Source organism: Babylonia areolata, chromosome 33 (assembly GCF_041734735.1).
Source record: "Babylonia areolata isolate BAREFJ2019XMU chromosome 33, ASM4173473v1, whole genome shotgun sequence".
NCBI classification, from domain to species: Eukaryota; Metazoa; Mollusca; class Gastropoda; order Neogastropoda; family Buccinidae; genus Babylonia; species Babylonia areolata.
The window spans coordinates 7,051,441-7,078,805 of NC_134908.1; the positions used below are offsets into that span (position 1 = coordinate 7,051,441).

General features: G+C 44.3%; 1 protein-coding gene across 1 annotated transcript in view; it reads left to right on the forward strand.

Moving 5' to 3' along the window:
• The window catches only part of LOC143276851 (structural maintenance of chromosomes flexible hinge domain-containing protein 1-like), a 60,450-nt gene that overhangs the window by 15,638 nt on the left and 17,447 nt on the right, over positions 1-27,365 (forward strand). Inside the window, exons 10-24 of the mRNA XM_076581507.1 lie at positions 668-881; positions 1,886-2,006; positions 3,095-3,154; positions 4,329-4,452; positions 5,634-5,828; positions 9,542-9,655; positions 11,420-11,526; positions 12,197-12,279; positions 14,953-15,057; positions 15,875-15,952; positions 16,824-16,943; positions 18,184-18,328; positions 20,861-20,960; positions 21,769-21,838; positions 24,602-24,738. Of these exons, the coding sequence (XP_076437622.1) occupies positions 668-881; positions 1,886-2,006; positions 3,095-3,154; positions 4,329-4,452; positions 5,634-5,828; positions 9,542-9,655; positions 11,420-11,526; positions 12,197-12,279; positions 14,953-15,057; positions 15,875-15,952; positions 16,824-16,943; positions 18,184-18,328; positions 20,861-20,960; positions 21,769-21,838; positions 24,602-24,738 (1,773 nt within the window). The remainder of the gene's footprint in view (positions 1-667; positions 882-1,885; positions 2,007-3,094; positions 3,155-4,328; positions 4,453-5,633; positions 5,829-9,541; positions 9,656-11,419; positions 11,527-12,196; positions 12,280-14,952; positions 15,058-15,874; positions 15,953-16,823; positions 16,944-18,183; positions 18,329-20,860; positions 20,961-21,768; positions 21,839-24,601; positions 24,739-27,365) is intronic.

Genomic DNA, 27,365 nt, shown 5'->3' on the forward strand with positions numbered 1-27,365 from the left:
AGCCAATCAAACGCCTCTAAAAGCTTTAAGCGCTGAACCATTCCTTTGGCCAAGGCTCTCCACGCCATCTTGTCAGGTTTACACTCTGTCTCGTCTTACGCTTTTTGGGGCTATTAAACTCCTCCTATCTGTTTGCTCCTCTTGGCCGAAAATTTTTGTGGCAGCTCAGTGCTAAGACATCTCGCCATTACACTGCCTTCTGCTAGCCAGTATGTTTGTATTTGTATTACCCTTTTTGTCACAACAGATTTTTTTTCTGTATGAAATTCGGGCTGCTCTCCCCAGGGAGAGCGCGTTGCTACACTGACAGCGCCGCACATTTTGTTGTGCTTTTTTTTTTTTTTTTTTTTTTTTTTTATGCCTGCAGTTTTATTTGTTTTCCTATCGAAGAGGATTTTCCTACAGAATTTTGCCAGGGACGGCCCTTTTGTTGCCATGGGTTCTTTTACATGCACTAGATACATGCTGCACACAGGACTTCAGTTTTATCGTCTCATCCGAATGACTAGCGTCCAGACCACCACTCAAGGTCCAGTGGAGGGGAAAGCGACTGCTGGTGTGATTCGAACCAGCGCGCTCAGGTTCTCCTCTCGCTTCCTAGGCGGACGCGTTACCTCTCGGCCAACACTCCACCTATGTCATCATATTGCGTTGTGTCTGCCTGAAGGTTAAGCTGTTCCTGAAAGGTCAGGCCCAGCCCCGGGTCATCGACCTTCGCGCCATCGAGGACGACATGCAGACGCTGTACGCAAGGTCGGCGGCCAGCACCTTTGAGTTCAAGGCCATCGTGGACGGGTCGAGCGCGGTGGAGGGTATGCTGCGCTACCACCCCTTCCTGTACGACCGGGAGACGTTCCCCTCGGACGCCTTTGACCCCAGAGGTGAGGTGGCAGCCTGGTGAACGGTGGTGTGCGTTGTTAGTATGTGTTGTATTGCCGAGCACACACACGCACACACGCATACACATGAAACACACACACACAGGGCACACACATGAAACACACAGCGCACACACACACACACAAGAAACACACACACACACAGCGCACACACATGAAACACACTAAGCACACACACGCGCGCGTGAAACACACACACATACTCACGCACTCATACACACACACACACACACACACACATACACACACACACACAAAAACAACAACAACACACACACAAAACACACACACACACACACACACATACACACACACACACACACTCACACTCACTCACGCACCCACGCACTCATAGACACACACACACACACACACACACACACACACACACACACACTCATAGACACGCACTCATAGACACACACACACACACACTCACGCACTCATAGACACACACACACACCACACACACACACACACACACACACACACACACACACACACGCACCACACACATAGACAAAAGTACTCCACAGCACAGCACTGCACCATACCACACCACATCACATGTGAAATACATGAAACACACACACACACACACACACCACAAATGACAAAAGCACAGCACAGCACAGGACCACACCACACACACACACACATACACATACATGCACACACACACATCTATAGATAGATGAGATTAGATAGATCTAGATAGATTGGATAGATCTAAACAGATTTGATTGATGGTTATTTTTTAATTTTATTTATTTATTTAAAAAAAAAAAAAAATTTTCCCCTCAAGGCCTAAGTGCGTTGGGTTATGCTGCTGGTCAGGCATCTGCTTGGCAGATGTGGTGTAGCGTATATGGATTTGACCGAACGCAGTGACGCCTCCTTGAGCTACTGATACTGATACTGATACTAATTGAGAGAGATATATATAGATCAGATAGACGGACAGATCATTTTTTTCTTCTCCCCAGTGGATCCAGAGCCAGAAGATGACCATGGCTACGCCATCAATGAGCAGAGAGCGAGGGGCAAGCGGGCTGTGTTTGAGTGCTACTGGAATGGACGCCTGATTCCCTACACCCTCATAGACGAGTGAGCATCTGTGTGTGTGTGGGTGGGTGGGTGGGAGTTGTGTGGTGTGTGAGTTTGTGTGTATGTGGTTGTGAGGTGTGGTGTGTGTGTGTGTTTGTGTTTGGTCGTAGTGTGTGGATGTGGATGTGTGTGAGTGTGTGTGTGGATGTGTGTTGTATACATGTGTGTGTGGGGGGGTGGGGGTGGAGGGGGTGTGGTGTGAGTGTGTGTGTGTGAGTGTGTGTGTGGATGTGTGTTGTATACATGTGTGTGGGGGGGGTGGGGGTGGAGGGTGTGTGTGGTGTGAGTGTGTGTGTGTGAGAGTGTGTGTGTGTGCATATGCAATGGGGTATGAGTCTGTGGTGCGTTTGTGTGAGCGTGTGTTATGTGCTTAACTAGTCTGTTTGAAAAAGAAGAAGAAGAAAAAAAAAGTGTTTATAGTATGTTTATAGTATTAATTGCGTAATTTTGTACACATGCACAGCCCACATATTTCGTAGGATTTTGGACACCCCGTTTGAGTGTGATGTGTTGTGTCCTTTGGGAAGGCGCTTTGCTCCAGTACTCCTCGCTCCACCCAGACGTGAATGTGTACAGGTCTCCCTTTTTGGATGGGGAAGGTCAGAATGGCAGAAGGAGAGTATTAGGGCCCCACCGCCTTTCAGTGCCGAGCCCCTAGACACAGTGGATAGAATTCCACTGCCCCAGTTCTCTCTCTCTCTTCTCTCTCTCTCTCTTTTTTTGTGTTCCTTCCGTCATCATTTTTCTCCTTTCTGTTGTCTTTTCTTTTTCTTTCTTTTTTTTTTTTCCCTTCTCTCATCTCTTTATTCTGTCTTTTTTATTCTCTCTCTCTCTCTCTCTCTCTCTCTCTCTCTCTCTCTCTCTCTCTCTCTCTCTCTTTCTTCACCCTGTAATCTGTCTTCTTACCATTGTCATGCTCAAACATTGTCAAGGCCATGCAACATATAAAATCACATACAGGGTAGTTTCATGCACAGTGTCTGAAAAGGGCGAGGTAGACACGATCTCATTCTCTCTCGCTCTCTCTCTCTTTCTCTCTCTCTGAATGTGTGGACGTTGTGTGCGTGTGTGTGTGTGTGTGTGTGTAGGTTTGACTGGTGTGCCATCCCCAAGAAGAACCGTCACCTGCCCGTGGAGTGCTACAACAGGTCAGTAGCTCCATGCCTGTGTCCAGGAGCTGTCTTCTTCTGTGGTGTCTTTGTCATCATCTTCTTCTTCATCTTCTTCTTCTTCTTTGTTGTCGTCGTCGTCTTTGTCTTCATTGTCATCTTCGCGGTCTTCTCTTTCATCTTTTTCTTCTTTGTTGTTGTCGTCGTCTTTGTCGTCGTCTTTGTCTTCATTGTCATCTTCACGGTCTTCTCCTTCAACTTCTTCTTCTTTGTTGTCTTTTGTTCTGTATTCTGATTTGTTCAGGAGATAATAAAGTGGGGGGGTTTTGGGTTTTTTTGTTTTTTTTTTGATTGGTTTGGGAGTGAATAAAGTGTTCTGTATTCTGATTGGTTCAGGAGATGATAAAGTGTTTGGTGTTCTGATTTGTTTAGGAGATAATAAAGTGTTCTGTATTCTGATTGGTTCAGGAGTTAGTAAGTGTTCTGTATTCTGATTGGTTCGGGAGATAATAAAGTGTTCGGTGTTCTGATTTGTTCAGGAGATAAAGTTTTGTGTATTCTAATTGGTTCAGGAGATAATAAAGTGTTCTGTATTCTGATTGGTTCGGGAGATAATAAAGTGTTCTATATTGTGATTGGTTCAGGAGATAATAAAGTGTTGTGTATTCTTATTGGTTCAGGAGATAATAAAGTGTTGTGTATTCTAATTGGTTCAGGAGATAATAAAGTGTTCTATATTGTGATTGGTTCAGGAGATAATAAAGTGTTCTATATTCTAATTGGTTCAGGAGATAATAAAGTGTTCTGTATTCTGATTGGTTCGGGAGATAATAAAGTGTTCTATATTGTGATTGGTTCAGGAGATAATAAAGTGTTTCATATTCTGATTGGTTCAGGAGATAATCAAGTGTTATATGTTCTCATTGGTTCAGGATATCAGGCTTGGTTCAGGAGATAATAAAGTGTTTCATATTCTGATTGGTTCAGGAGATAATCAAGTGTTATATGTTCTCATTGGTTCAGGATATCAGGCATGGTTCAGGAGATGATACAATTGTCTGTGTTCTGATTGATTGGTTCAGGAGATAATAAAGTGTTCTGCATTCTGATTGGTTCAGGATATCAGGCGTGGTTCAGGAGATGATAAAGTGTTTATTGTTCTGATTGGTTCAGGAGATAATAATATAAGTGTTCTGTGTTCTGATTGGTTCAGGATATCAGGCGTGCTGTGGACAAACGACACGTTCCAGGTCAGCACGAACAAGCTGACCTTCCTGGACCTGGAGATGAAACTGCGCGACAAGAACACTGTCTTCACCCGGGTTGTCAAAGGCCATGTGAGTTTGACTGTGCTCGTCCAGTTTGGTTTCTTTTTAGAAGAAGAGTTTTGTTGGTGTTTTGCGTTTTTGACGGGCGCTATAGCTGAGTGTTTAAAGCGTTGGACCTTCAGTCTGAGGGTTCCGGGTTCGAATCTCAGTAACAGCGCCTGGTGGGTAAAGGGTGGAGTTTCTTGCAATCTCCCAGGTCAACATATGTGCAAACCTGCTTGTGCTTGAGCCCCCTTGGTGTGTATACGCAAGCAGAATTATCAAATACGCATGTTTAAGATCCTTTAATCCATGTCAGTTTGGTGGGTTATGGAAACAAGAACATACCCAGCATGCACACCCCTGAAAACGGAGTATGGCTGCCTGCATGGCGGGGTAGAAACGGTCATGCACGTAAGGGCCCACTCGTGTGCATACGAGTGAATGAAGAAGAAGAAGATAGGAGAACAGATGTAGTGACATGCTTTCCCTGGGGAGAGGAGCCTGAATTTGACTCAAAGAAATCTGTTGTAGCAAAGAGTAATACAATGCAAAACCAAACAATAGAACAGAATACAACACAATACAATGTAATACAATACAATACAAACCATACAACACCACATAACACAGCACAGCACAACATAGCATAGTACTACACAGCATAACATAACATAGCGTAACACAACAGAACACAGCACAGCAGTACTTAGCACATCACAACAGAACACAGCTCAGCACAGCACAGCCTAACATAGCACAACACAGCACAGCACAACATAACATAGCACAACACAGCACAACACAGAACACAGACCATCACACCACAACAGAACACAGCAGAACAGAATACCACACAACACAGCACAGCACGGCACAGCTTTGAACACAACACAGCACACCACAACACACTGCAGCACAGCACAGCACAGCACAGCACACCACACCACAACACACCACACCACACCACAACACACCGCACCACATTGATTATTGTTTATCGATTCTTTTTAATTAAGTCACGTTGAATATTTTTTGGGGGGTGTTGAGTAATTGTCTACGTTTGTTTTGCCACACCTGATGTAATTTCTCTGTATGAAATAATAAAGTTATTGTGATCTGATCTGATCCTATCCTATTTTTATCTTATCCTGTCCTGTCTGATCTTATTGTGACCGTCATCGTCCTTTTTCTTGCAACCCCGCCGACAGGACAAGCGCACGCAGATCGACAAGGAGTTCACGGCCTGGCTGCGGGAGTGCCACGAGAAGCACGACAAGCAGATCCTGTTCTCCGGGTTCAAAGGGGTCAAGACGCGGAGCGACCTCCCCCGCCAGAAGCAGTTCCCCTGGTCCTTCTACACCCAGGTTGAGTGGGACAATCGTACCTTCAAGAAGGGCCAGATGGTCAGTCCGTTTTCTCTCTTCTCCTCTGTCTGTCTGTCTGTCTGTCTGTCCCTTTATCTGCAATTTAGACGGGCGCAGTAGCCGAGCGGTGAAAGTGTTGGACTTTCATTCAATCTGAGGGTCCCCGGGTTTAAATCTGTGTAACGGCGCCTGGTGGGGTAAAGAGTGGAGATGTTGTTTTTGTTTTTTTTACTGATCAGGTCAACAGATGCGCAGACCTGTTTTGTGCCTGAACCCTCCTTTGTGTGTGTACGCAAGCAGATGATGAAATACACAGGTGAAAGATCTTGTAATCCATGTCAGTGTTTGGTGGGTTATGGAAACAAGAACATACCCAGCATGCCTACATTGGGGGGTAAAAACTGTCATACTCATAAAACCCACTCGTGTACATATGAGTGAACGTTGGAGTTGCAGCCCACAAATGAAGAAGAAAAAGAAGAAGAATCCCCAGATTAATGAACTAATATTAACTCATTCTACTCCAGGTACAGGTTAACTCGTACCATGATTACTTCCCCTGTGGACCAGGTACGAGTATTCTCATACCAACACACTATTATTATTTTGCTTATTCTTGCTTGGTACAGTTGGCATTCTAAATTGAACCTTTTATGGATTCTGGAAGCATGAAAATGAAGCTGTGTTTGACCGAATAAATCAACAATTCTCCATCGATTTTTTGCTGTTTTAGTGACCAATTAAATCAACAATTCTCCATCGATTTTTGCTGTTTTATTGACCAATTAAATCAACAATTCTCCATCGATTTTCGCTGTTTTAGTGACCCATTAAATCAACACTACTCCATCGATTTTCGCTGTTTTAGTGACCGATTAAATCAACAATTCTCCACCAATTTTCGCTGTTTTAGTGACCGATTAAATCAACAATTCTCCATCGATTTTCGCTGTTTTAGTGACCAGTTAAATCAACAATTCTCCATTGATTTTTGCTGTTTTAGTGACCAATTAAATCAACAATTCTCCATCGATTTTCGCTGTTTTAGTGACCGATTAAATCAACAATTCTCCACCGATTTTCGCTGTTTTAGTGACTGATTAAATCAACAATTCTCCATCGATTTTCGCTGTTTTAGTGACCAGTTAAATCAACAATTCTCCATCGATTTTCGCTGTTTTAGTGACCAATTAAATCAACAATTCTCCATCGATTTTTGCTGTTTTAGTGACCGATTAAATCAACAATTCTCCACCGATTTTCGCTGTTTTAGTGACTGATTAAATCAACAATTCTCCATCGATTTTCGCTGTTTTAGTGACCAGTTAAATCAACAATTCTCCATCGATTTTCGCTGTTTTAGTGACCCATTAAATCAACAATTCTCCATCGATTTTCGCTGTTTTAGTGACCCATTAAATCAACAATTCTCCATCAATTTTCTCTGTTTTAGTGAACCACCCTGGGTGTTTTTTTTCTGCAGTGGTCTCACGTAGTGCTGGTCCGGGGGAGATGTAGCAGGCATGTAGCAGTGGGGTAGAATGAGTCAAGAAAGGTGATGATCGTATTTTCACTGAAACTTGTTCATATGGACGATATCAGCTGTTCAGAATGTATAACATGCAGTTTGCTTTTAAAACAGTAATAGGAAATGAAGAAGTGTATTAAATATAATCAGCCGTAGCTACTTTCGTTTTCTCTGCATAGGCGGATAGTAGTTTGCACAGGACAGGAATCGGACTACCTGCCGGAGTCTGCACTAGTGGGTCATGGTAAGTATGTTAGATAAACGCAATTTTAGGGGGGGAAAAAAATCCTTTTGTCACTTAATTATTTTGAAGTTTGTGGAATAGTTTCACTGTGGACTGCTGACACCGGGGACTGCGGCAGAAGAATCTTGGGTGTGGCCATGTATGGGGGGCGTGGAGTGTGTGGGGTGGGAGTACCGTAAAGTTCAGTCTGTAAGCCGCGACTTTTTTCCCCAGCTTCAACTTTTGCTGCTTATACAGTGATGCAGCTTATTTGCGGATTTCAACGATCCCGGGAGTGTCACGTTCTCGTCTGTTCTTAGCTGCCCTTCAACTCACCAAAATCATGATTTCTGTCTATGAATTTTGGGGTGAGCTTCAGGATAGTGTGCTAACTGTTCAAGTTTTATAAATCAAATCCGCACACATTAAAGCCTTCAGATCAGCATTCAGTTCTACTCTGCTCAAACATACACCCTTATCATGCCGAAAACGTGACGTTATGCCTCTGATGCAGCCTTCAAATTGAAGGCGATCGACCTAGCAGACGACAGTGCAAGCGACGAACCAGCAGCGACCTCCACCTTCATGTTCATGAAGTGAAAGCGAGGCTGAAGTCAGTGACAAGATGGCGGAGGAAGCTGTGCTGGTTCTCTTCAACTTAGACACTGAAAACAAAGATTTTAGTGGATTCAGTGAGCAGGGTGACGTTGAATAAATGTGACTATCTCTAAATTACGGATCTTATTTTCGTTGTGTTTATTTTATTTTATTTTTTTTTTTGTGGCACTAGCAGTATTTTCGCTTGCTTTTCTTTGTGTTGTTCCTGCTTGTGTTTATTTCATAACGTACAGTATCGACAGCTTTTCTGTAGTATCAGTATGTGTTCTGGTACCGGAAATAAGTGTGGCTTTTAAACCGGTGTGGCTTATGTATGTATAAAGTTCAGTTTTTTCCAAAATTTAGCTTATATACCAGTGCGCTCGATAGACCGAACTTGACAGTAATGCTACTGCAGTGGTGCAGATGATAGCGGAGAAGAGCGGGGGCAGCAAAAAAAAACAACCCAAAAAGTGATGTAATAGTTTCCCTGTAGACTGCTGACACCAGGATTGTGAAAGACAAACCCAGGGGTGGCTGTGTATGGGGGGCAAGGAATGAGTGGCATGGACCAGCCGCCGTGGCGAAGTGGTTAGCGTCGCGGACTGACGGCTGGGAGGACGCGGGTTTGAACCCCAGCGGAGGTGGATTTTTTCGGTCCTTGGCCGGCTCCTACCCAGAGTTGAGTGTGCTGTGAGCTTAAATGGGGAGACCGGGACCACACCATCGAGAGTCATCCACTTCAAGGATGCGTCTTTGGGTGTGTTGCTCTAATTACCTGACCAACACTGCAAGTGTCTGTATCTCTCGGGCCTGGTTAACGCCGGGATATCATTATGAAAGGAAGCGTAGATTACAACCTTGTCACGTCAGCCCCAAACCAAAATGGACCTCCATAGCATCATCGTCATAGTCATCCTCCTCCTCCTTCACCATCAGTATAAACAAAACAGTCTCAAAGTCTGTGGCCTTTCATGCCCTGCTCTCATGGTGACCTCAGTTTCAATACCCCTCCACTTCTGTGCTTGGGGTGAGTCCTGTCAATGTCTTCAGTGTCGGCAGATTCATGGGGGGCTGTTGTTTGGGGGACGTGGTGGCAGTCTCCACTCTGGGGGGGACGTTCACTCAGTCTGGCTCCGCGACTAAGCCGTTGTTGTCGTTAGTAGGGGGCTTAGTAGGTAGTGTGCATGTGTTTCTGTGTGTGTTGTGTGTGTGTATGTGTTGTCTGTTGTGTGTATGTGTGTGTCTGTGGACATGTACATGTCTGTGTGCATGTGTGTCCGTGTGTGTAACTGTGTATGTGCATGTGTGTGTGTGTGGTATGCATGCATGTGTCTGTGCGTGCATGAGCATGTGTGTGTGTAACTGTGTGTGTGTATAGTGTGTGTACCTGTGTGTGTGCAGGTGAAGATCCAGAGGGCGGCGGCCCCGCTGTACGGAACCATCCAGTGCTTCATGCTGTACGGCGACTACGACGGGGACATCTTCTCCACGGGGGGCGAGATGGAGATTGCACAGGTGAGGGGGTTGGGTTGTGATGTGGTGTGGTGTGGTGGGTTGGGTTGTGATGTGGTGTGGTGTGGTGGGTTAGGTTGTGATGTGGTGTGGTGGGTTGTGATGTGGTGTGGTGGGTTGTGTTGGGTTGTGATGTGGTGTGTGGTGGGTTGGGTTGTGATGTGGCGTGGTGGGTTGGGTTGGGTTGTGATGTGGTGTGTTGTGGGTTGGGTTGTGATGTGGTGTGGTGTGTTGATTTGGGTTGTGATGTGGTGTGGTGTGGTGTGGTTTGATGTTGTGGGTTGGGCTGTGGTGTGGTGTTGTGGGTTGGGTTGTGATGTGGTGAGGTGAGTTGTGTTGTGATGTGTGGTGGCTTGTGGTGTGATGTGGTGGTTGGATTGTGGTGTGGTGGGTTGTGATGTGGTGTGGTGTTGTGGGTTGGGTTGTGATGTGATGTGGTGAGGTGGGTTGGGTTGTGATGTGGTGGGGTGGGTTGTGTTGTGGTGTGGTGGGGTGGGTTGGGTTGTGATGTGGTGTGGTGTTGTGGGTTGGGTTGTGATGTGGTGGGGTGGGTTGGGTTGTGATGTGGTGTGGTGTTGTGGGTTGGGTTATGATGTGGTGTGGTGGGTTGTGTTGTGGTGTGGTGGGTTGGGTTGGGTTGTGATGTGGTGTGGTGTTGTGGGTTGGGTTGTGATGTGGTGTGGTGTGGTGGGTTGGGTTGTGATGTGGTGTGATGTTGTGGGTTGGGTTGTGATGTGGTGTGATGTGGGTTGGGTTGGGATGTGGTGTGGTGTGGTGGGTGGGGTTGTGATGTGGTGTGGTGTGGTGGGTTGGGTTGTGATGTGGTGTGGTGGGTTGGGTTGGGTTGTGATGTGGTGTGGTGGGTTGTGATGTGGTGTGGTGGGTTGTGTTGGGTTGGGTTGTGATGGGTTGAGTTTGGTTGTTATGGGTTGTTGGGTTCAGTTGGGTTGGGTTGGGTTGGGTTGTGATGTGTATTGTGTTGTATGTGTTGTGTTATGTGGTATGTTGGGTTGCGGTGCAGTGTGGTGCGGAGCGGTGTGTTCATTGTGGTGTGGTGTGTTGTGTTGTATGCATTGTGATGTGTTGTGTGGTATGTTTTGGCTTTTTTTTTCTTTTTTTTTTATATCCAGTTTAGTTTTGTGTTTGGTCTGGAAAATGTTCAGTTTGTTCTGGAAACGGTCTGGAGGTTTGGAGGGTGACAGAACGGTCAATACGCTTACGCTGCCAGTGCAGTGTCCTTGAGGGTCTGGGATTGATTCCTCGTCTCGCCCTGTCTCTCAAGTTTGACTGGAAAATCAAGACGGGCGCAGTAGCCGAGTGGTTAAAGCGTTGGACTGTCAATCAGAGGGTCCCAGGTTCAAATCACGGTGACGGCTTTTACGTGTATGACCGTTTTTACCCCGCCATGTAGGCAGCCATACTCCGTTTTCGGGGGTGTGCATGCTGGGTATGTTCTTGTTTCTATAACCCACCGAACGCTGACATGGATTACAAGATCTTTAACATGCGTATTTGATCTTCTGCTTGCATATACACACGAAGCGAGTTCAGGCACTAGCAGGTCTGCACATATGTTGACCTGGGAGATCGTAAAAATCTCCACCCTTTACCCACCAGGCGCCGTCACCATGATTTGAACCCGGGACCCTCAGATTGACAGTCCAACGCTTTAACCACTCGGCTGTTGCGCCCGTCCTAGAATAGACTGAAACTGGGAGGTGGCCCAGACGAATGTAGTGTGATGGACCCTTTGAGTTTGCGTTGCAGGAACCGGTGTCGCTGTACGATGAGAAGAAAATAGTTCCTCTGTCCAAGTTGGACCGGACAGCCTCTGAAGCCACCATCAAGTACTACATCGATGAAGAGATGGCAAGGTACGCTCCCCCTTTGTCTGTCTGTCTGTCTATCAGTCAGTCTATCTATACTAACTCACTCCGGACGAATAGTTTTCTCCCATGCTTTCCCCTGCAGACGACCCATTTGTTAGGGTTAGGAAAAAAACTCACAAAAATTACAAAACACGAACCTCACGAAGAAATTTTCCATTCGACCCTAGACACGTTCACAATGCCCGGTGTAGCTCTGATTGTTATGCTACCCCATGAGGAAAACTGGGACAAATTTTTAATTGTCGAAACCGCTATAGCGTTCCGTCGTCCGGAATGCTATCTTGCGTCAGGAACGCTGTAATAGCGTTCCATCATCCGGAGTGAGTTAAAGAAACATTATTTCAAGGTTCATACAGTCATGGAGAGGGAAGGGGATAGGGAGAGAGAGAGAGAGGGAGAGATACAGATGCAGACGCACGCACACACACACACACACACACACACACACACACACACAAGGGCACATGCATGTGACGCACGCACGCATGATTGACTTTGTTAGTCTTACGAGAAAAATACATGATCAAATCCACGTTGATGCCTGATCTGAAGGGTGTGATTTAGTATGGCCTGGCGAAAAGGACAGGAGATGCGCAGAGCAGGGCAGTTGTTGACACTGTGGAATAGGACGTGGCATTATGCGTGATGTTGCTAGGTTACCAAGCCACCTGGTGGTCACGTGGCCCAACGGCATGGAGGTCATCCCAGGAGAGAAACGGCCGGCCGGCCAGACCATCGGTGAGTTCTTCCGTTCCATGTCTGTCAGAAAATGTTACATGTCTGTCTGAATGTGTGTGTGTGCGTGCCTGAAATCTGATTTGAATGACACAGGAAACGAATGATGAGCGCCCAGTGGCAGCTGTCAGTTGGCTCTACATGAAGTTGTTGATAACTCACATTCCCGATATGTTATACTGGTGATATGAAGGTATTGATAACTCACATTGCCTATATATTGTGCAGGTGACATGACGGTATTGATAACTCACATTCCCGATATATTATACTGGTGATATGAAGGTATTGATAACTCACATTGCCTATATATTGTGCAGGTGACATGACGGTATTGATAACTCACATTCCTGATATATTATACTGGTGATATGAAGGTATTGATAACTCACATTCCCTATATATTGTGCAGGTGACATGAAGGTATTGATAACTCACATTCCCGATATATTGTGCAGGTGACATGAAGGTGTTGATAACTCACATTCCCGATATGTTATACAGGTGACATGAAGGTGTTGATAACTCACATTCCCGATATGTTATACAGGTGACATGAAGGTGTTGATAACTCACATTCCCGATATGTTATACAGGTGACATGAAGGTGTTGATAACTCACATTCCCGATGTGTTATACAGGTGACATGAAGGTGTTGATAACTCACGTTCCCGTTATGTTATACAGGTGACATGAAGGTGTTGATAACTCACATTCCTGATATATTGTGCAGGTGACATGAAGGTGTTGATAACTCACATTCCCGATATGTTATACAGGTGACATGAAGGTGTTGATAACTCACATTCCCGATGTGTTATACAGGTGACATGAAGGATATGTTATACAGGTGACATGAAGGTGTTGATAAATCACATTCCCGATGTGTTATACAGGTGACATGAAGGTGTTGATAAATCACATTCCCGATGTGTTATACAGGTGACATGAAGGTGTTGATAACTCACATTCCCGTTATGTTATACAGGTGACATGAAGGTGTTGATAACTCACGTTCCCGATATATTATACTGGTGACATGAAGGTATTGATAACTCACATTCCCGATATGTTATACAGGTGACATGAAGGGGTTGATAACTCACATTCCCGATATGTTATACAGGTGACATGAAGGTGTTGATAACACACATTCCTGATATATTGTGCAGGTGACATGAAGGGGTTGATAACCTCACATTCCCGATATATTGTGCAGGTGACATGAAGGTGTTGTAACTCACATTCATGATATATTGTGCAGGTGACATGAAGGTGTTGATAACTCACATTCCCGATATGTTATACAGGTGACATGAAGGTGTTGATAACTCACATTCCTGATATATTGTGCAGGTGACATGAAGGGGTTGATAACTCACATTCCCGATATGTTATACAGGTGACATGAAGGTGTTGATAACTCACATTCCTGATATATTGTGCAGGTGACATGAAGGTGTTGATAACTCACATTCCCGATATATTATACAGGTGACATGAAGGTGTTGATAACTCACATTCCCGATATATTATACAGGTGACATGAAGGTGTTGATAACTCACATTCCCGATGTGTTATACAGGTGACATGGTGTTGATAACTCACATTCCCGATGTGTTGTGCAGGTGACATGAAGGTGTTGATAACTCACATTCCTGATATATTGTGCAGGTGACATGAAGGGGTTGATTACTCACATTCCCGATGTTATACAGGTGACATGAAGGTGTTGATTACTCACATTCCCGATATATTGTGCAGGTGACATCAAGGTGTTGATAACTCACATTCCCGATATATTGTGCAGGTGACATGAAGGTGTTGATAACTCACATTCCCGATATGTTATACAGGTGACATGAAGGTGTTGATAACTCACATTCCCGATATGTTATACAGGTGACATGAAGGTGTTGATAACTCACATTCCCGATATGTTATACAGGTGACATGAAGGTGTTGATAACTCACATTCCCGATATATTGTGCAGGTGACATGAAGGTGTTGATAACTCACATTCCCGATAAACTGGTGACATGAAGGTGTTGATAACTCACATTCCCGATATATATTGTGCAGGTGACATGAAGGTGTTGATAACTCACATTCCCGATATATTGTGTAGGTGACATCAGTGTGTTGATAACTCACATTCCCGATATATTATACAGGTGACATGAAGGTGTTGATAACTCACATTCCCGATATATTATACAGGTGACATGAAGGTGTTGATAACACACATTCCCGATATATTGTGCAGGTGACATGAAGGTGTTAATAACTCAAGTTCCCGATATGTTATACAGGTGACATGAAGGTGTTGATAACTCACATTCCCGATATGTTATACAGGTGACATGAAGGTGTTGATAACTCACATTCCTGATATATTGTGCAGGTGACATGAAGGTGTTGATTACTCACATTCCCGATGTTATACAGGTGACATGAAGGTGTTGATTACTCACATTCCTGATATATTGTGCAGGTGACATGAAGGGGTTGATAACTCACATTCCCGATGTTATACAGGTGACATGAAGGTGTTGATTACTCACATTCCCGATATATTGTGCAGGTGACATGAAGGTGTTGATAACTCACATTCCCGATGTTAACAGGTGACATGAAGGTGTTGATTACTCACACTCCCGATATATTGTGCAGGTGACATCAAGGTGGAAATCTCCAACCGACGGGGAGAGCTGATCTCCAAGCTACCTGGGTCCTCGGCGAAGAAGTTGCTGATTGAACTGAAGGTCATCTGGCACTGTGAGTACAGCGTCGTGTTTGGGGTTCTTCTTGTTTTGGGAGTATTTTTGGGGGGGGTCTAGAAAGATCTGCCCTGTAGACATGAGAGGATCCGAAGAAGCCAGCCGTTTAGGATGTATTGTCAGGTTTTGTTTTGTGTGACAAGCCCTGATTGGTGAACGTTGATTGTTTTTTTTTTCTCTTTCCCCTCTTGCGTCTCGTGGAGGAAGGTGGTAGAATGGTTAAGGCGCTCACCTGCCATTACAGGGACCATGAGGGTGTGGGTTACGTGATCCCACAGGATCAAATTCGCCATCTCGGGTGAGCCAGGCATCTCTCTCCCCTGGGGGGGCGGGGGGGGGGGGGTAGAGGGCTGGACACAGCTGTCGCCATGCTGTTGTTGAGGAGGAGGAAGGTTGGCAGAATGGTTAAGACGCACGTCTGCCAGTACGGAGGGTGTGCGGTTCGAATTCCGCTCTTGCTCTTTCTCCCAAGTTTGACTGGAAAATAAAACTGAGTGTATAGTCATTTAGATGAGACGATAAAGCGATCCTTTTGTGCAGTACACACTTGGCACACTAAAAAAAAAAAAAAAAATTCCTTGGCAAAAAAACAGTGTCATAAAATTTTGTTGAAATCCATTCTGACATATATACAAATATGTGTATTTGCCTGTTTATGTATATATATATAAGCGCGTTGGGTTATGCTGCTGGTCAGCGATCTAGCCTAGCAGATGCGGTTGTGGCGTATATGGATTTTCCTGAACGCAGTGACGCGCTTCCTTGAGAAACTGAAAAAAACAAAAAAAACAAAAAAAACCGCTGTGTTTTTCCAGCGCCTCATGGAGACGAAGTGATCGTGTCCCACCTGTCCCAGCATGGCAAGAACTGGCCGTACTGGTTCCGAAAGATGGGTGAGTCCTGATGGTAATCTGTTTGTGGTACTCTTTTTGACTCACTTGTGTAAACAAAGTGAGTCTATGTTTTAACCCGGTGTTCAGTTGTCTGTGTGTGTCTGTGTGTCCGTGGTAAACTTTAACATTGACATTTTCTCTGCAAATACTTTGTCAGTTGACACCAAATTAGGCATAAAAATAGGAAAAATTCAGTTTTTTCCAGTCATCTTGTTTAAAACAATATTGCGCCTCTGGGATGGGCACAAAAAAAATAAAAAATGAAGCCTAATTATATGCAAACTGCTTTTACTGTTATATTTATATTTTTTGTATTCTCTAAACTTGGCACTTTGATCTGATGTTCTGACCCAACAACAAGAGCAGTCATTATTATCATTTTCTGTTCAAACAGGAACTTATTTTGCTAAGCATGGAAGTTTTATTTATTTTGCAAACGTTTTGGTGCAGATAGTAAAAAAGGGAAATTACTCTGTAATTAATGCTAGGGGACTTAATTTGCATTACAAGTGAGTCTTGAAGGCCTTGCCTCTATTGGTTTTTTTTTTGTTTTGTGTTGTATTGTGTGTATTGTATTGTATTATTTTGTACGGCAATGTATGGTATTGTATTTTTGTTGCAACACGTTTCTGTGAGTGAAATTCAGGGTGTGTGTGTGTTTGTGTGTGTGTGTGTGTGTAGTGAGTCATGAATAGTGAGTGTGTGTGGTGTGGGTGTGTGTGTGTGTGTGGTGTAATGTGTGTGTGTGTGCGTGAGCGTGCGTGCACGTGTGTGCGTGCATGTTGCTGTGAATTCACTGCCCCCCGATGGCCGTAAAAAAAAAAAAAATCTATCTATAGACCTTTAACCCTTGAACCTTTGAACCCCTCAGAGAACATGAAGAACATCGGAGGCCACACCATACAGCTGCAGACAGTGCTGAACGAGAGTGGCGCCACCAGCTTTGCCGGACATCAGCTGCCGTCCCACAGGATCAAATTCGCCATCTCAGGTGAGCCAAGTGTCTCTCTCCCCTGGGGGTGGTAGAGGGCTGGACGGGCTCAATAGCCGAGTGGTTAAAGCGTTGGATTTTCAATCTGAGGGTCCAAGGTTTGAATCACAGTGTGACGGCGCCTGGTGGGTAAAGGGTGGAGATTTTTACGATCTCCCAGGTCAACATATGTGCAGACCTGCTTAGTGCCTGAACCCCCTTCCGTGTGTATACGCAAGCAGAAGTTCAAATACGCACGTTAAAGATCCTGTATTCGATGTCAGCGTTCGGTGGGTTATGGAAGCAAGAACATACCCAGCATGTACACCCCCGAAAGCGGAGTATGGCTGCCTACATGGCGGGGTAAAAACGGTCATACACGTAAAAGCCCACTCGTGTAAATACAAATGAACGTGGGAGTTGCAGCCCACGAACACAGAAGAAGAAGAAGGTAGAGGGCTGGACACAGCTGTTGCCATGTTGTTGTTGAGGAGGAGGAAGGTTGGCAGAATGGTTAAGACGCACGTCTGCCAATACTGAGGGTGTGGGTTTGAATTCCGCTCTCGCCCTTTCACCCGAGTTTGACTGGAAGATCAAACTGAGCGTCTTGTCGTTTGTGATGAGACGATAAACCGAGGTCCCGTATGCAGCACACGCTTGGCGCACTGAAAAAAGAACTCATGATTGCTGTGATTTTTTTTTTTTTTAATATGGAGTGGCTGATTGAATGAATTCGTATGGTGCAGCATGCATGGATTTATCTGAACACATTGATGCCGCCTGGAGAAACTGAAACTGAGGGAGGGGAAGAAGAAGAAGGGAGGGAGGAAAGAAAGGAAGGAGGGAAAGAAAGAAAGAAAGAAAGAAAGAAGGAAGGAAGGAAGGAAGGAGAATAAGAAGACAGAAAGAAGAAAGAAAGTAAGGAAGAATCAGAAAGAAAGAGAGAAAATGATAGACAGAAAGAAAGGAAGGAAGAAGAGGAAGAAGAAGATCTGGAACATCTCGGTTTGGCAAGTGCGTCATCACAACAGACTGAGACTGTTGATGTTTTTAACTTTCTGCTTTCATTATCAGCTGTTTCGCTTTTTAGATTAACAACTTCTGTTGTTGTCGTTGTTGGTTTTTTTTTTTTTTTACCAGGTCCATTAAGTTATTTTCTGTAATTGTATCTTAGATATTTGTTTCAAATTCCTCCTCCTTTCTGTCTGGCTGTGTGTCCTCCCCCCACCCCTCTCCCCACCCACCCACCCTCCACACACAGAGGGGGAGGCGGAGCGGTTCACGGTGGGGGTACTGGAGGGGCCGTTCAAGACCGGCGTGCCCTTCACCGTCCCCTTGGAGTTTCAGGACAAGTACCGTAACCCCGCCAAGCCCCCAGCCAAGCTGAGGCCCACGCTGTCTGCCGAGTGAGTGGCGACTGGTGTTGACCTTTTTTTTTCTTTTTTTTTATTTAATAATAATAATGATAATTATAGTAATAATAATGATAATAATATTTATATAGCGATGCATCTTGTGCAGAGACAAATCTAAGCGCTTTCACACCAGTCATTCACACGCATGCATAACCACTGAAGACAAGGAAGAGGCATGGGAGGGAGGCTGTTTTGGGAAGAGGTGGGTTTTACAGCCAGACTTGAAAGAGCTGAGTGCGGAGACCTGACGAAGCGAAAGAGGAAGTTCATTCCAAAAGCAAGGTCCAGAGACAGAGAAAGAACGGCGTCCAACAGTGGAGTGTTTGAATCTGGGTATGCGTAAACATAGTGGATCTGAAGCCGATCGTAGAGGGCGAGATGGAGTGTAGAGGTGAAGGCAGCCACAGAGATAGGAAGGGGCAGATAACATAAAATAGAGTGCTGAACTTGTACTTTATTCTGTGTGAGACAGGGAGCTAATGGAGATGTTGCAAAAGAGGAGTGATGTGCTCAGATCTTTTCTTTCTGAGGAAATTTATTGTATTTCTCATTTTTCTCACAAGATTTCTCTGTGTGAAATCAAGGCTGCTCTCTCCAGGGAGAGCGTGTCACTACACTGAAAGCGCCACCCTTTTTTTTTTCTTTTTTTTTCTTTTTCTCCTGCGTTTTATTTGTTATTCCTGTCGGAACTGGATTTTTCTACTGAATTTTGCCAGGGACAACCCTTTTGTTGCCGTGGGTTCTTTTATGTGTGCTGAGTGCATGCTGCACACTGGACCTTAGAATATCATCTCGTCTGAATGACTAGCGTCCAGACCACCACTCAAGGTCTAGTGGAGGGGGAGAAAATATTGGCGACTGAGCCATGATTCGAACCAGCACGCTCAGATTCTCTTGCTTCCTAAGCGGACGCGTTACCTCTAGGCTGTCACTCCACGCAGTATATAGGTTTTGTTGTTGTTTTTTTGTTTTTGTTTTTTTAAATCTCAAAGTGTTTGCTGATTTCTTTTTGGCTCCAAATAGATGTATTCAGTTTTCACTGTAGTCTTTTCTTTTTCTTTTTTTTGGTGGTAAGTGAATGGTGACTGATGTAAATCAGTATATCAGGGTTTGTACAAAGTTTTGTGAGCCTGAAAAGTTCATAGGAAAACAAGAGAACCATTTTCAGGGAAATCTCTCTCTCTCTCTCTCTCTCTCTCTCTCCATATATATAGATAGATATAGATATATATAAATACATATGTATACATACAGACACACACACACACACACACACACATACACACATATATACATATACAAACACACGCACACACACACCTCTGTGTGTGTGTATGTGTGTGTTTTACATTTAAGACTGATGAGTGAAATGTTAATTTGTGTGGAGAGCACAACTGAACTGATTTGACACGGAATGTATTTCTGACAGCTGTATGTTCCTGTAATCCATGTCGGCGATCAGTGAGTTAGGGAAACACTAGGATTCTCAGCATGTACTTCTCCAAAAACATAGCATGGCTGCCTATATGGCAGCATAAAATGGGTCCTACAAATAAAAAGACCACTGTTATATATATACATATATACCGTAAAGTTCGGTCAATAAGCCGCGACTTTTTACCCCAGCTTCAACCTCTGCGGCTTATACAATAATGCGGCTTATTTGCGGATTTTAACGATCCCGGGAGTGTCATGTTCTCGTCTATTCTTAGCTGCCCTTCAACTCACCAAAATCATGATTTCTGTCCATGGATTTTTGGATGAGCTTCAGGATAGTGTGCTAACTGTTCAAGTTTTATGAATCAAATCCGCACACATTAAAGCCTTCAGATCAGCATTCAGTTCTACTCTGCTCAAGCGTACACCCTCATCATATCCGAAAACGCGACGCTGTGCCTATGATGCAGCCTTCAAATTGAAGCAATTGACCAAGCAGACGACAGTGCAAGCGACGAACCAGCAGCAACCTCCATCTTGCATTCAAGTGAAAGTGAGGCTGAAGTCAGTGACAAGATGGCGGAGGAAGCTGTGCTGGTTCTTTTCAACTCGGACACTGAAGACGAAGATTTTAGTGGATTCAGTGAGCAGGATGAATAAGTGTGACTATCCCAAAATTATGGATCTTATTTTCGTTGTGTTTATTTATTATTTTTTTGTGGCACTAGCAGTATTTTCGCTTGCTTTTCTTTGTGTTGTTCCCGCTTGTGTTTATTTCATAACCTACAGTATCGACAGCTTTTCTGTAGTATCAGTATGTGTTCCAGTACCGGAAATAAGTGTGGCTTATAAACCGGTGCAGCTTATGTATGTATGTATTAGTTCAATTTTTTCCAAAATTTAGTGGGTGCGGCTTATATACCAGTGCACTCAATAGACCGACCTTTACGGTATATATATAGAGAGATACACACACAAGTAAACATGAAGCCACAAGCTGACCAACAAAAGCAGAAGAAGAAGCAGAAGAAAAAGAAGCAGGGTTACTTCCCATGACTGACGATGACGGTGCAGAAAATGTCACAGGGGCTTGGAGCTGGACTACGAAGGCGTGCAGGCAAGGGGGACCACTCTCTTCCTGAAGAACGTCATCGCCAAGGGCAGCGTGCCCAGCAGCGGAGGGAAGGTGGGTGGATTGCGACTGGGGGTTGAGGGGTGTGGTGGGGGTGAGGGGGAGGGGCGTTTGCGCTAAAGGGAGTCTTAGGGTTGAGGGTCTGAGATCTGCAGGCCAGGAAAAGGGTGTTTTGTATTGCATTGTATTGTACTGTATTGTATTGCATTGTGTTGCAGTGTACTGTACTGCATTGCATTGTATTGTACTGTATTGTATTTCGTTGTGTTGCAGTGTACTGTACTGCATTGCATTGTATTGTACTGTATTGTATTGCATTGCATTGTATTGTACAGTGCTGTATTGCATTGCATTGTATTTTACGGTGCTGTATTGCATTGCATTGTATTGCATTGTAGTGTAGTGTGTTGCTATTTGTCGGAACATATTGGTCTGTGTGAAATACGATCTGAATAAAGGACGGTATCACATGATAGGATCTGAAATGTATAAGACAAGATGAGATTATAGGATCTGAAATGTATAGGGCATGGCAAGATTATAGGATCTGGAATCTCTAGGATCTGAAATGTGTGGGACAAGATAAGATTATAGGATCTGAAATGTGTAGGACAAGATAAGATTATAGGATCTGAAATCTATAGGACAAGGCAAGATTATAGGATCTGAATTCCGTAAGACAGGATAAGATTATAGGATCTGAAATGCGTAGGACAGGATAAGATTATAGGATCTGAAATCTCTATGATTATATATATAGAGAGAGAGAGAGCTTGGCTACTGACGGAGGATAGGCGCTGTATAAGTATCCATATAAGTCAGTCAGTCAGTCAAACAGTGCCTGTGTTTTTGGTGTACACAGAACTTCAGTCTGGTGGTGGCCGTGGATGACATCAAAGAGACGCAGACCCTCAAGATACGCTTGTTACCAGGTGAGATTTTGGGTGGTATTTTTGTGTGTACAAGTTCATAGATTTATTTCAAGTGCCCCCCATGGATGATGTTCGAACATTACACATTACGTGCATCTTTTACGCACATCATGCTAGAGAAAAAAAAGTGATGTTGAAACCTTGTTCTTCTTCTCCCTGGTATGTCTCAAGACTGTAGGGGCATCGCTGATGACCTGGCAACCAGTTCTCTCCCAGTTCCTTCTGTTCCTCGTCTCTCACAGGGCGTGGCTCAGTTTCAGGCTTGTCCACGTTCTGGGATAGTGTTCTGGCATCTCTTTCTTTCTGCCAAAAACTAAACAAAATTTTTTTTTAAAAAGAAGAGAAAAAGCCCATTAAACAAGCAAATATATATTATCAGTATATATTACTGAAGTGATAGATAAAATTATAGCAAAATTATTTACCCTGGCATATGACCAAAGTGTCATTGAAAAGAAATACGCACAGAAGTGTGTGAGACAAAGGGTTTAAGGTAAAACAATATTTTGTTGTTACATCATGGGTGGTGATGACTGGATGGGTCAGAGCATTTGGACTTTCTTCTTCTTCTGCGTTCGTGGGCTGCAACTCCCACGTTCACTCGTATGTACACGAGTGGGCTTTTACGTGTATGACCGTTTTTACCCCGCCATGTAGGCAGCCATACTCCGTTTTCGGGGGGGTGCATGCTGGGTATGTTCTTGTTTCCATAACCCACCAAACGCTGACATGGATTACAGGATCTTTAATGTGGGTATTTGATCTTCTGCTTGCATATACACACGAAGGGGGTTCAGGCACATAGCAGCTCTGCACATATGTTGACCTGGGAGATCGTGAAAATCTCCACCCTTTACCCACCAGGCGCTATCACTGTGATTTGAACCCGGGACCCTCAGATTGACAGTCCAACGCTTTAACCACTCGGCTGTTGCGCCCGTCATTTGGACTTTCAATCTGAGGGTCCAGGATTTGTTTCTAACAGTACAAACAGTTACCAAGAAGAAAAGAAAAGGAGGGTGCAATAGCCAAGCGGTTAAAGCGTTGGACTTTTAGTCTGTTGGTCCCAGGTTTGAACCTCGGTGATGGGGGCTGGTGGGTAAAGAGTGGAGATTTTTCCGATCTCCCAGGTCAACATATGTGCAGACCTGTTAATGTCTGAACCCCCTTTCTGTGTATAAGCAAGCAGAAGATCAAATAACGCATGTTAAAGATCCTGTAATCCTTGTCAGCGTTCGGTGGGTTGTGGAAACAAGAACATACTTGGCATGCACACCCTTGAAAACATAGAATGGCTGCCTACATAGCAGGGTGAATAAACACAACAGTCATACAATGTTACATGTCTGTCTGAGTGTGTATGTGCGCGTGCCTGAAATTTGATTGAATGACACAGGAAACAAATGATGAGCGCCCAGTGGCAGCCATCAGTCGGCTCTACCCAGGTAGGCAGGCTTTTGTGCAAATGACCCCCTCAAGTTTGAAAAGCCCTTAGAAGTATCCGTATCATCAAAATGACCCCATGTTTGTAAAGTGCTTAGAGCTTGGTCTCTGACCAAGATTAGGCGCTGTACAAGTGACCATATCATCAAATGACTTCCAATGTTTGTGAAGCGCTTAGAGCTTGGTCTCCGACCGAGGATAGGCACTGTATAAGTATCCATATCATCAAAATGTTTGTGAAGCGCTTAGAGCTTGGTCTCTGACCGAGGATAGGCGCTACGGAAGTGTCCATATCATTCATTCATGAAAAGGTCACTGAGAACCCATACAGTGATTTTTTTTTGGGGGGGTACGCTTATAGTTGACTTCATCCAGTTTTTGCACCTTATACATATTATTGGTAGTAGTAGTAGTTCTTTTTTTTTTTCTTTTTTTTTTCTCAAGGCCTGACTAAGCGCGTTGGGTTACAGTACACTGCTGGTCAGGCATCTGCTTGGCAGATGTGGTGTAGCGCGTATAGGAATTTGTCCGAATGCAGTGACGCCTCTTTGAGTTACTGACGGGCGCAATAGCCGAGTGGTTAAAGCGTTGGACTGTCAATCTGAGGTCCTGGGTTCGAATCACGGTGACGGCGCCTGGTGGGTAAAGGGTGGAGATTTTTACGATCTCCCAGGTCAACATATGTGCAGACCTGCTTAGTGCCTGAACCCCCTTCGTGTGTATATGCAAGCAGAAGATCAAATACGCACGTTAAAGATCCTGTAATCCATGTCAGCGTTCGGTGGGTTATGGAAACAAGAACATACCCAGCATGCACACCCCTGAAAACGGAGTGTGGCTGCCTACATGGCGGGGTAAAAACGGTCATACACGTAAAAGCCCACTCGTGTGCATACGAGTGAACATGGGAGTTGCAGCCCATGAACGCAGAAGAAGAAGTTTCAGTTTTCAGTTTCAGTAGCTTAAGGAGGCGTCACTGCGTTCGGACAAATCCATATACGCTACACCACATCTGCCAAGCAGATGCCTGACCAGCAACGTAACCCAACGCGCTTAGTCAGGCCTTGAGAAAAAAAGAAAAGAAAAAAAAGGTGAACAAATAATAGATACGCTTACATAAATAAATAAATAATAATTATGATATAAAAAAAAGGTAGTAGTGATGGTAATAATAATAAAATAATAATAATAATAATAAATAAATAAATAGATAAGACAACAATGATGATAAATAAGCAAATAAATGTAAAACATGAAGAAGAAGAAGAGCTACTGAAACTGAAACTGTGCTGTTGCTGTTGTTGTCGTTGACGAGCACAGGACCCCCGGCCACCCTGTCGGTCAGCCCCAAGGAGGATCTGACGATTGAGAACGGGACCAGCGCCCAGTACGACATCATGGTGTACGACGCTGCCGGCAACGCCACTGGCGATGGGCGTCAGATTGTCAACGCCTGGGTGGGTGGATGGATGGACACAAGGGGGGGGTTGGTGTACTGTGGGTGTGTGTATGTGTGTGTGAGAGGTGGAGTGGGGTGTGTGTGCGTGTGTGAGTGTGTGTATGATGCTGCAGGCATTGCCATTGGCGATGGTCGTCGGATTGTCAGTGCCTGGGTGTGTGGATGGACACAAGGGTGGTTGGTGTACTGTGGGTGTGTGTATGTGTGTGGGAGGGGGTGGAGTGGGGGGGGTGTGTGTGGGAGGGGGTGGAGTGGGGGGGTGTGTGTGAGTGTGTGTGTACGACGCTGCCGGCAGCGCCACTGGCGATGGGCGTCAGATTGTCAATGCCTGGGTGGGTGGATGGAGGACACAAGGGGGGGGGGGGGGTTGGGTGTGGGTGTATGTGTGTTGGAGGGAGTGGAGTGGGGTTTGTGTTTGTGTGTGTGTCAGTGTGTGTGTACGATGCTGTGGGCATTGCCATTGGCGATGCTCGTCAGATTGTCAACGCCTGGGTGGGTGGATGGATACAGGGTGGGGGGGTATTGGGGGGGGGACTCAGAAACTCAGAACTCAGAAATGTTTTAATGTACATCGGCTTTGGGCCACAATACAAAATGGTTGGGATCTGTAAGGGGTCAAAACAAAAGTTTGTGTGTGTGTGTGTGTGAGTGAGTGTGAGTATGTATGAGTGTGTGTGTGTGTGAGTGTGAGTATGTATGAGTGTGTGTGTGTGTGTGTGTGTGTGTGAGAGAGAGAGAGAGAGAGTGTGTGTGTGTGTGCGTGTGTGAGTGAGTGTGAGTATGTATGTGTGTGTGTGAGTGTATGTATGAGTGTGTCTGTGTGTGAGTGTGTGTGTGTGTGTGAGAGAGAGAGTGTGTGTGTGTGTGTGTGTTGAGGAATGTAGGAGTTGCGGGTGTGGTGTTGGGAGGACACAAGCGTGGTTTGTCTTTTTCTCCTTTCTCTTTCTGCCCGTCTCTCTCTTTCTCTTTTCCCTTATTTATTTTGGTTTGCCAATTATTCAGTGACTTGAGGCAGAAATTCCCAAAAAAGATTTCCAAAATTTACCCATAAACATAGTGTTAGAAGGGAAAAAACGATAACTTTACTGACCAGGTCAGGCAAATTCAGTTTTCATTTTATAAGAAGGTAGACACCAAATCAATACATATTAACAGATTATGTCAGTACCACCTCGGAAAATGTGTATATATAATATTTTCATTGAACCTTGAATGCCAGTGTTAGCAGTAGTTTAGTACGCATGACGTGCAGTGAATTGACATTATACTCAGTTTGGGGAAATGCCCCCCCCCCCCCCCCCCCATACTTAATCAGTATTGGAAAAATATGAAAAGAGTTTTTGTTTGTACATACTGTGTTCAAGGTGAAGTTTGTTTGTAAATGAGCATTTGGATGACCCACTCCCTCTTCCATCATCCCTCTCCCCCCTGATGTGTATTGTATGCCTATGGCCGAAGCTTATTTAACCATCTGAATCTGAATCTGAATCTTTTCCCCCGTCCGTTTGTGTGGGTCTTGTGGCTGGGTGCGTCTTGTGGGGTGTTGAGCTCCAGTTCTTGTGTGGATGCTTTGGAAATGTTCCTGTATTATTTATCATCATCATCATCATCGTCATCATCATCGTTGGTTCGTTCTTTAGTTTTACGTCTTTTCACTGTAAGTGATGTTAGACGAATGTCATCATCATCATCATCATCATTATTATTATTATTAGTAGTAGTAGTAGTAGTAGTATTACCATTGTCATCATCATTACAGTCCTCACCCTCATCATCGTTATCGTTCTTATCCTCATCCTCATCATCACCATCATCATCAGTAAGACAAGGACGGCAAGATGTTTATTTCATGTACCCCCGTGTGGCGTGGGGGGTGGGGAAGGGTGGGGCGGGGCGGGGCGGGGGTGGGGATGGCTGGGGTGGTGGGGGTGGGGGGGAGGGATAGAAATATTATACATCAACGTCTTTAAGACACACCATGTGACCATATAATCAAAATGAGTGATCTCCAAAAGTATAAAAAAACAACAACCACCAACCCAACACCAGCAACAAAAGTTTCACACAAGCAATAGGCAAATACACATTAACACTCATTTTCCATTGCAATGGAAAAAACCGAAAGAAAAAATGTTCACCATGTTATCATTATTATTATTATTATTATTGTTGTTGTTTTTGCAAAAGGGGCCTCGCTTCTTTTTAAAAAAAAAAAAATGTATTTTTTTTAGTGAGGCAAAACTTTATCTTAAGATATTGTAATGTAAATACTAACATCCATAAGTTCAGTTTTACTAATCAAGTTATCAAGCACTAGAACAATCTGAACATTACATACTAACATCCATAAGTTCAGTTTTACTAATCAAGTTATCAAGCACTAGAACAATCTGAACACTAACATTAAAACAGCATTAAGTCTTAACAAGTTCAAAAATCTGCTTGACAGTGATCCTAAAATACAACCAAGTTTTCAAGGTTTTGATGAGTAGTTTGTTTGGGGTTTTTTTTGTTTTGTTTTTTTTCAGGTGCAATAGCCGAGTGGTTAAAGTGTTGGACTTTAAACCTGAGGGTTCCGGGTTTGAATATCGGTAACGGCACCTGGTGGGTAAAGGGTGGAGATTT